We start from the raw sequence: 11,336 nt of genomic DNA, 5'->3' as shown, positions 1-11,336 counted from the left end.
ATGGTCATAAATAATAACAATTAAAGCATTTAAAGTCATGTTACTATAAAGATTATAGGAAACGTCAAGCAAGCAGAACTTAATGATTTTCATATAATGTAATTGTTTTTCACGCAAGTGCACTATCTTAATAATATATTCTTAAACTGTAATTAACTACTTTTTGATCGTGACGATATTCTAGATATGTGTTTTCCAGAATTCTTATTTTGTTAATTAATTACTTCATTGGAATAACGTTTTATATATGAAACAGTCTGCTTTCCACCGTTTGAAAGAAATATTGTAACATTTAATACTGTAAATTGTTTATTTTATTTATCCATTCAATCAATGTAATTCAATATCTAACATTTTATGAAGTTCATATATAAATTATATCAATAAACAGTTCAGGTATTTAGATACCATATTTATTTAAACACGATTGTGACTATAGCTAACAGCTTATAAGAACCAAACAAACTGAAAACGTATTGCAAAGATAATAGAAACCAATTACACCTTGAAATAATAAGATGCAAACTAAATTGTAAGTATTTGAAGCTTGAAAAGGGACCTAAGAAATAAGAAAACATTTTAAAATTTTAAACCGCCATTCTGGAAATCATATACATGTAAATGAAACCAAAAGATAAAAGGAAGAATATTCGAAAGTTTAAATTAATTATTGTCCTTACTTAATTGTGTAAAAGGTTTCCAGTCAAAGCTGTAAATAATTATCTGAAAATAGTGTATAAAAACAACTAGCACTTTGATTGAACCCGCATCAAACCAGAATCACAGATTAAAAGAAAAACTTATTAACCAACGCTACAATTTTAGTTATTACAATTTTCAGTCTGTGTTCTGTCCGTATATATGTGTGTTTGTGGTTTAACATGTGTTCTATTACATCAATTTTACAATAACGAATTATCTTGATAACATCAGTATTGGACGATTTGGTCATGAATTTATGCGTATTTATCACGCTTGTGTCCCGTTTCAAATTTTTGATTTTCAAATAAAGATAATTTAGAAAAGGGAATCAATAAGAGTTACTATTGCACATAGCTGTATGCTAAGCTACCCTGTAGAAATAGTACGAATTATTCTGTGGGGAAGGGAAAACTGAAAGGCTGCAAAGTACGAAATAAATAAATATGTAGCAGACTCGATTTAATCAAATCTGTTCGTGGACGGTTATTGTAAATTACAGATCAACTATCAGTCCATGTTCAAAAACACTTATTCAAGCAGAACGCAGAAGATGTGAATATGAATTTTGAAACATATTCAGATATCAAACTTAATAACAGTTGTATACCTTAACTCTTAAATCATTTTTGGAGAAAAACAAATTATTTTATTATATTTTACGTATCGTATAAATCAACGATATATTTCACTTGTACTGAACCTGTTTTCACCTTTTCATTGTAAAAACATACAAGCGTATTTCCATGGTTTCATAAGTAGCTTTAGCTCTGAAAAGTGGTACACGCATATTTAGAATTCTTCTATTATTGATGGCGTAATCATTTTAAGTATAGATTGCTTTAATTGAAGAAACAATAAATATTTAAAAAAAATTCTAAATTACAAACAGTTAAACTTTTGTGTTAATTGGCGTTTCCGAAAGATCTGTAACATATAATATCTCTGTTTTTAAAATGTATTTTGAACGTCATGAGCATTTTTTTCCGGAACAAAATTCTGTGTTTCTATATAAAAGTTTTAGCTTTAATTCGCCCTTTGCTTATAGGCCAATTATAAAACCTTTTTCTTTCATACAGGTATTTTGATATTCTTTCCAAAAAATTCAAACTTTACTTCATGCAGCAGATATGTAGCGTTATACACTTTATCCAAATAGAAATGTTTAAAATAGATTAAACCTGAAACAGCTATTTAGAACATTAACCATACCATATCAATGACTTACCTTTGCACAAAGGTATGTAACTTTTGAATATCATTCGTATATTTTATCATTTTGACAACAAGTGCAAAGTGACAATCAAAATCAATTAAATATTGTATAATTTTTGTGAAAGAGATTGTCATCTACAATGTGAAAAATATTCAAGGATGCCTGTAAACAACAAACAGTGTCAATAATTTACTTGCTTTTACTCAATGTTAGCACCGATTTTCTGAATTTTTCGAGTCCATTTAACTTAGATATTGAACTTAAATTTAACAAAAGACGATACAACAAATCTTTATCAATAAACCAATGATCATTGAATATTCTTTATACAACATTCATCAAAAATATTAAAATTGTCTATTGTTCATTTTCATGAAATATCAATTTATAATATTTTCAGGAAACTCCAAATAAGTCAAAGCAATATCGCTGTTTTACTTTCTATTAATTGCTTGATGGAATATGCATGCATCTATTTTGTGGATGACCTCTATCCATCATAAACAGTCATTCCATGTGAACATTCTGTATTAACTTAAGTGTGTTGCTGCTAAAATAATATGAATTAGCCAAATTTTGAATTTTCAACATTTTCAGAAATATCTTTAAAATTACATACTGTACAAATCAAATAAGCTTTTATTCACAAATCAATAAATACAAATATTACTTGATCAAGCTGCCTTTTATTCTATGTATTTCCAAAGTCGTTTTCAAAAGAATATAAATCAGATAATTTACTAAGTAACACGCCCTTAAACATTATTCAGTATTCAAATATCTGAATGGCTTATTATCAAAATATCTTTAACATATTTTTGCATCATTTCATACTTTTACTCCTTTTATCGTCTATAGCAGAACATTAACTAAGCATCATTATATAATTATGAGTAAGAAATTATAGACCTGGATTAGAAACTATTCATTTTTTTTTTTCAAAAGTATACACTGCACCATGTTGTTAAAATATTAAGCATTTTCTTTCTAGATGTCTCCCAGGTGCAAAATGTATAATCTTTTAAACAGGCAACACGTAGCTTCAGCGTAAATGTCTTTTATTATATATATTACTTTGATTATCATTCAAGGTCAATACTGCCTTGTAATCCTGTGCTATATGGATAAATATCTCTAAATGGACTGAATTCGTCAGGAATACTTTCATAAGCATCCATATTGAATTCTGTGATGCCAGGTATAATACTGTATCCAGAAGGAATTTTCATTTCTCCAGTATACGGTTGATTTCTTTTCCCTATGAACATTGGTCGAGTCGGGGTCCTTTTTCCGATGAAAAGAGGTGCTTCGAATCGTTTAGAAGTTGTCCTTGGTTCGGTACGAGCAAATTGAAGCGCATCAAGAGCTGACAGAATAGTTGAAAGAGAATCCCGGCGACCAATGAATTCCGGGGCAACAAATCTTTTTTCCATATATGATGGTTGTGGCCCTGGTAATCTAAACGCGGGTGCTAAGCTGTTTTTTAAAGGAATGTATCTTCCCCAAGCGCGCTTCAAACTTTCATCATTTGCATTTCCAACTGATCGCTTTCTTCGTTTACTTCGGTCAGCATTTTCCTGTACTGTGTTTATTTCTTCAGTCGTTTCAGACACAGATCTCTTTTCTACGTGATTTTGTTCATTTGAAATTTGATCTTGGCTTCTTTTACCGACAAAAAATGGCTTATATCTTTTTTCTTGCAAGGAGTCCTCTGGAGAAAACTTTTTACCGACAAAGATGGGCTGAAGACGTTTCCCTATAAATCTTGGTGCGTATCGTTTGCCAATAAACCTCGGTGTGTATCGCTTTCCAATAAATCGTGGTGTATAACGCTTTCCAATGAATCTCGGGGTGTATCTTTTGCCGATGAATCTCGGGGTGTATCGCTTCCCAATGAATCTTGGTGTGTATCTCTTTCCAATAAACCGAGGAGTATATCGTTTTCCAATAAATCGTGGTTGGTATCTCTTTCCAACAAACATAGGACGGTAACGTTTTCCTACAAACATTGGTCGATAACGTTTACTTTCATCAATAAAGTCACCTTCATTTTCATCCAATGTAGTAAACCGCTTTCCTACAAAAGAGGGCACGTATCTCTTTTCACCCTGAGAGTCCATGAGAATGTCATCGTTTTCATCTGTATCATTTTCGTATTCAGAATCAGTTTCATATGATTCAATATCGGATTCGGAAGGCGAATCTTTGTTCTCATTTTCTGAATCAAATTCACTTAAATCTAGATCATCATAGTATTCTAATAAATTTTCTACATATTCATCTATTGAACTAAGCTCTTTTTCATCAGGTTTTTCTGAACTTTCAACACTGACATTGTCAATTTCGGCATCTTCTGGATCTCTTTTTCCAACAAAACGTGGGACGTAGCGCCGCACTAGCAGTAATTTATCGGACCCGCCTACGCTGCCGCTGCTGCCGCCGCTGTCGCCGCTGATCGCTTGAGCGTTTGACCCTTCTGCTGCGCCTGTCAGCAAAAAGAGAAAACAGTAAGTTAGGTGGAACGTTACTCTAGGCCAGACAAATCTTTGCTCTATAATTTTCTATTATTTTTGATATGAAAATAAACATCTGCGTTCATTTTAAACTGATATCGCTAGATTCAGCTTTGGTAAAATTAAAATGTACTATTTAGCATGGCGTTTAATTAAATTATATAATGTGGCAGGGGTTGTATGGATATAGCTATAACAGTGCAAGCGCTTTGACATTTTTTTTTCTTATTGTATTTTCTTTAAATACCATTTCTTACTCGTCTATTTAAGTTTTTCTATTGGACTTAATGTGCTAATATTTATTAAGTTACAAACTGATTTGACACTTACGGAAAGAAACTTGTAGCAGCAATTATATATTGACACATTATTATATATTATGAAATGTTCTTTAAGTACAAAACACATTCAGGGTAAGAGAATAACATTATTTGTTATCCCATTATTTACCAAACATAAAATTATATCAAAATAGAACTTAATGCAGATTTGATAGATCACTTTGATTCATTTATTATTCTATTCATCTTTTTATTCATTATTGTATTCATTTATTTATTGATATTTATTTTTCAATCTTAATCCATTTTTCATTTCAAAATGAGAGAAGATGACGTGATGTTGTTGTCGCAATTTAACTGGCTGGTACAAGAAAACCAATGCAGACCTATATTTACTGATGTTCCACTCATTACATTTTCTTATTAAAGTATCTTCCTAGTTATTTGCGCAAAGTAAAATCTATTATTTTCTTAATAACTTAAATATTCTTTTAACAGTTCGATCGTTACAATTTGACTGGTCAAAATTGCACAATGGTACTATAAAAGTAATTGTATCATAGTTTAGGGACCTTTCTGTTGAAAATGTGTTAAATCGTATACATATACATGCTCAGTGCGTTAACTGGAGTGCAGGTATTAGTTACCCGCACTCCAGAGCATGCCCATTGATTGGGTCATTTTGCCTGGGTTTTACATGTTGTGACGACAGAGAAAGGGATATCATATTCAGATGCTCGTTCATTGGTTACCTTTTCCTGGCGTTTCATATTATGACATCAGGAAACGTGTTTTAATTTTTGACTATGATACAAATGAGAAAGAACATCAAAACACTCGGCAATCAGATTAATTCGTACAAATCAGATAGCCTCGTGTTTCGATGCTCTTTCTATTACATAAAGAGTAAAAAGATATTAACTAAATGAAAAAAATAACCTAAATATATAATTAGACGGGAAATGATTCCTAATCAAGAAATCAACTTTTTCTTAATATGTTCGTGAAAGCAGTTTTACGTTATTAAGTTTGCTCTGGAAATATATAAAGTACTTTAATTTTATTACCTTAATTCAACTGAACTGTTAAAACTATACAAGACATATCACGTTCCAATATTCAATCAAATGAATATTATTTCTTTGTGTATAAAATCCTTGGCGCTAAAATTTTAACTTACATTAAGCTATACATGGTATGATAAAACAAGGTCATGGTTGTTAAAAATTAGCTGAATTCCAATATGATATTTACGCATTCGAAAATTAAATTAAAATGTATTTGCCATTCTTTATTATGCTTTCACACACATCTATTTTACATACATTCTTTCTACATTATTGTATTACTTTGCTTACTATTAAGTATTACCGTCGTAATCATTATTTAACGAATCACTTTGCTTACGTTGTTGTTGTAGGTGAAACAACCCGTTTGTATCAAAATTATTAAGATCTGAAAAAGATTGTACTAATTAAAACGCCTTACTGAACTAGTCGGGCGGGTAACAATGATTTGACATAATTGCTGTATTTTTATTTCGTTTTAAATTATTTTGTTTAAAAATTAATTAGTTTATTTATTATAAAGAAACGCCAGGAAATATTAGATGCATACCTGTATTTTCAGCTGTCCCAATAGATGCTGTAAGAATTAAAGTCAATGCAGATAGGATAATGAGCACTTGTTCCATTACGTTATACACGATCTGAAAATAGAAAAATCTTTACATGAATATATATCTCACACATACTATCTGAATAATAAAGACATTAAACGATTATTTGTATGATATCATTCAAAATTTACAGTATACATATTAATGCGAGCTAAGAGTTAAATAGTAATAATTATGATAAACAGCAGATAGGAAATACGAGTTATTATTTTATGAGACTAATAAAAGGAAGTCAACTTTGAAGTTTCAACAAAGTCCGATTAATCTAAGCTAATATTGTTGAGAAGATATTTTTTACAAAATATCATATCTTTTTTCAAGAGTTATCCATTTTCTTTCCTACAAACAAATTCTCTTTGTTTGACAAATTACCATGTTCAGATTTGACATATTCCATTTATACTATGTTTCTAATTTACGTTAACGCATTGTATAGATTGAAAAGATAAAGAATCAAAGCCTGTCATGCTGTTTGTTATTTACTTTATTTAGGATGCTTTCAAAACTTTACTGAATCTATGCAGACTTATCATTACCAACTTGTTTGATTTGATATTTTTGATAATGATATTTCAGGTAAAATTCAGATTCTAATTATGAGTTGCTTAATGTCAAAGAGTGGTCAAGGCTTTGAAATTCCTCTCCTGATATTGTATTGAAGAGCAGGTAAAAACAATACAACTAAAATACGAAATGTATTTTAAAATGGTTGATCCTTGAACTTATTTATTTTCAAAATGAGTTTTCAACCTTCGTTAAATAAAACCGTTTTTAAATCTAGCGTACCTTGCATACACAATTTCATTTTCCACAGCATATATTAATTTAGAGATAATGTATCCATTTCGCTTCACATAAAGGACCTAAATAGGTTTACTTTAATATCAACAAATAAAAAGTAATATTCCTTTTAAAGATACTAGTAGGCAAAATATATCTTACTCGGTTCCTGGATTCCGTAAATTGTAAGTGAGTACACAGAATGAAATTCTTAATCAATATCCTTTTTCAACATGCAAGCCTTTTGTTCGCTTTATGGAGCACAACAATTATTGTCTTTTTACCCTAAGTTTCTGTTTATGCATTGATGACCCGCACTTACAGCTATAGTTTAAACTGTAATTACAAGTTAATGACTGCACGGAAAACATTTCGATAAATCTAAGCAGAAATTGACAGAAAAGACACTCACCACAAAATTAAATAAAAGCGGTGTAGTTTGCTGGAATTGCTATTTGATCAAATTTGCTACATTGTGATAGTTTTCGCCTATTTGAGATGTCTATAGGTCTCGTTAGGGATGAGAAAGTGGCTCATTTAATAAAGAACTTGGCGAGATTCACGATTTGAATCAAGTCCCTATAGGTTGAAAGGATACTGCTATTTTAGTATCGTTTAGTTCTAATACTTCAGCTATTGATTTGAATTTGTCAAAGAAAATCAAATTGACTGCCGAATAGTTGGACAGTAACAATGAAAGGCTCGTGACCTTGAATCAATTATAACAAATGGACGCCCGAGACCATTTTATTTTTCCAACAGATTAACGTGCAATTGTTTCCAAATTTGTAATAATTAAGCGAAGGCGCGGCCAATCCCGTGAGATGTTTCTTCTTAAATAAGTAAAAATTCATGTCTTCAGTCTTTTTTATTATCTACAGTTTTATGATGTGTTTCAAGTTATTGCAAGTTGGCTAATCAGAAAAGATAGGAGTGCCCACAAAATATGTTTTTCTTTTCGATGCTGAATTTATTACTTTTAATCTTTTATTTAATAAAGAAATATTCTAAGCCATGCCCGCATACTTATTTCAGTCTCGCATAGTTTAAACTGCAGAAAATATCAATTTATAAGTCTATGAATAAGATTTCTTTTATTATCAACGCTTTTTATATAACTTTTTGTCAAGAAAATGTGTGAATCAACCGGTGACAGACTCGTTTGCAAAACGAAATTATTTTGATGAAATATAAGTTTGGCTAACAGGGAAATAAATCACGTTTTCCATCAAAGCCCACCCATGCCTGTAATATCTTGCAATAATTTACGACTTTCTTCACATATCAGTTTTCTCAGTCATTTCGCGACATGATAGCGAGTATTTAACTAGATACAACTGTTTAATGACTGGAATTGTATCCGACAAGTCAAAGGGGTTTTATTCATTAGCGTTTCACACATCGCCAAACAAGGGCAATTATCACACGAAAGGCATAGCATGAGGTTTGGTAATTCTTTTAAATTTGGTATAATGGAAATAAATCTTATAAAACTATTGAACAATATCGTGCCGTAGGAACGAGAAACAAATGAGAAATTGTCTGTTGCGCATTTAAACATCTGTTGTAATTAATACTTTTCGGCGGCCGAGGCTATATTTGACGTATTTTCGTTCGTTTCAGAGCTGTTATTTGTTGAAAGAACGTGATTATCAAATGTCACTTAACAAAACCATACATTGATTGGTATATTATATATATTATAGCTTAGCTTAGTAAGAAGCATGCAATGTTTAATAAACCGTCGCTTATGCGTGTGTAAACTGTTTTAAATTGCACGTTTACAAGTAAGTTACCAGGACATCCTTTGCCTTTTGCAATACACATAAAATACATAAACTATGTCTGAATGTGGTGTCAAAGAATCCTAAATTGAGTCGGAACTCCCTTAAGATTTCATAGTCTATCATGTGTCCACATAAAGCATATAGTATAGTAGAATACATGCTTTAAAAAAGCAGCACTTATTTGTATTTTTTAGTTTTGTAAACAGAAATATATATAAATATAATGAAAATTATGTTGGTTACAAAAACGTTAAGCCATAGTTTATATTACCTTTAATGAATTCTTACGCACATTTCTTTTAAAAAATATATAGAATGTCAAATTTGTTTTTGTTGAATATGCTTTCTTTTCGGCTCTTATTCGAATGGTTAAAGTTGACCATTGTAAAATAATATGTTTTTATATTCATACCAATTATTATACAACAAGAACAACATTTAATATGTTTAGTTATGACATGTAATGAGTCCAAAGGACACTTATAGAATTGTTGACTTTTTAAGACGATGAAATACATTACCGAAACCTCTAAAATATACTAGACTCGCTTTGTACGAAAAATATTCTTATTGTTGCAGAAAATGAATATGCATATAATTTTTACAACCTTGTCACAATAATCACGTATTCAACAATGAAGTCTAGTAAGTATTACAGAAAAAAAACTATGTTTTTTTATCTCACCAAAGAATATAATGCATTTATACTTTCTCTATGTCACTTTGAAATAAACATTACAGAAAGGTGGAATTTTATGAAGTCATAATATGACATTCGCAGACTCTTATGCAGATTCCCTCTAGTGCTTTTTCTTTCAGGTCTATTTTTGAGCAAATGGAAGGATATGCGATGTGACAGAACAGCAGTGTTGTAAGAAGCCCTTCATGTGAAGATTTAATTATGTTGCCGTTTATCCGTTTTATCCGTTTAATGTTTCTGGTTACTTATTAGAATATAATAACTAAAACAGGAATTTAACGCCTTTTCATTGATCTTTTTTAAGTAATGAAAGGTAAATGCGAATTACTTTTGCAAGAAAGCAATGTTCTCAAAAAACTTGTGTTTGTTTGCTGTTTAAAGTCAGAAATGTACAAGAAATCTTATGAAGGTTTGTAACTATTGTAAGAACAAATGTAAAAATCAATTCTTGATCCGTAGGCATGCCCGTATAACTTCAGGCTGTAATTAGGAAATTTAAAAGTAATCGATAATTTCATTTTGACACAGCCCTTTCTAAAAGCATGAAACCATATAAGTGATCTTATCCATATGTTCTGAAAAATATTGTCTGGTTATGAAGGGAAACAGAAAGCGAAATAAACAAAATTGATATTTGGGTAAAATAGAGAGAAATAAGAATCCCTAAAGAAAGCCCAACACGGCAAAAAATGAAAATGTTGCAGGCTCGGTTTGATTGAGCCTGTTCATGGACGGTAGCGTCAAGTGCAAACTACCGTCCACGCCCCTAGCACCGGCTTAAGCAGAATTTAACATTTAACATAAACTGGTAAAATTTAGAATTTTTAAACATCCGCAGATGTGTTCATATGGCAGTTATCATGGAACCTTCAATGTGACACGTTAGTGCCATTCCATGAAAAGCGGCATATGGTCCCCGAGGAAAAAACTGCATGTGCCCTAAACGAGAAAACAATGGGAGGAACTAAATAAAATGGAATTTTGAAAGGGGATCTGAGGTTATGAACTTATGATTAAACCTTACGTTGATGTAAACAATTCATTAAAAGAACAAATAGATTCTCAAATGTTGAAGACTGAAATTGAAATCACTTCTGGTACAATTTTTGTAAGATAATTCAATGATAAAAATATGAAGGAGGGCGTATAACATTAAGGTAAATGTTTCCTCTACATTTACATGCCAACTTATGTTTTGCATATCAGACTGATATTTTCGTTAGTTTTACCCATGCCAGGACATTTTATCCGGCATCGGGGGGGGGGGGGGTGCCAGGTGAGTCGCGTGCCATACAAAAACGTCATTTTGGCGCATTTAATGAGTGAAAAGTCGTGCCTATGATGACGTCATTTCGCTGTTAATTGTAAATTTAAACGCAATTGTAAGAACATAGTAACAGAGGAAATGACATTTATATCCAAGAAAAACTTGTTTTATTGATGTTAAGAATTAGAAAAATGATAGGATATAGTAGGATATTCAAGACAAAATATCTGTCATTCGTTTGGGGTTCAGATCAGAATAACCGTGCCTCGGGTATCCGCTCATGGACGGTAACTAAGCAAGAAACTATCAAATGACGTTTGGTCTTGTATGTCGTTAATTTATCTTATTTAATCTTTAATTTTAGAAAAATATTTTATAATAGGCATAGTATTAATTAAAAATTAAATTACAATCA

The 11,336-nt window shown here is 31.0% G+C and overlaps 1 protein-coding gene across 1 annotated transcript in view; it reads right to left on the bottom strand.

The window, feature by feature from the left end:
- Window positions 1-1,574: 1,574 nt before the first annotated feature.
- LOC132729733 (MIP-related peptides-like) overlaps window positions 1,575-11,336 on the bottom strand; it is a 41,480-nt gene continuing 31,718 nt past the window's right edge. The window contains exons 2-3 of the mRNA XM_060715557.1: window positions 6,327-6,417; window positions 1,575-4,400 (exon numbers count right to left, since the gene is read on the bottom strand). Coding sequence (XP_060571540.1) covers window positions 2,998-4,400; window positions 6,327-6,402 — 1,479 coding nt within the window. The 5' untranslated portion in view covers window positions 6,403-6,417 and the 3' untranslated portion in view covers window positions 1,575-2,997. The remainder of the gene's footprint in view (window positions 4,401-6,326; window positions 6,418-11,336) is intronic.

This window comes from Ruditapes philippinarum, unplaced genomic scaffold (genome assembly GCF_026571515.1).
Source record: "Ruditapes philippinarum isolate M1 unplaced genomic scaffold, ASM2657151v2 ctg1355_1_1_1_1, whole genome shotgun sequence".
Taxonomy (NCBI): Eukaryota; Metazoa; Mollusca; class Bivalvia; order Venerida; family Veneridae; genus Ruditapes; species Ruditapes philippinarum.
This window is presented reverse-complemented; position numbering and strand designations above follow the sequence as displayed.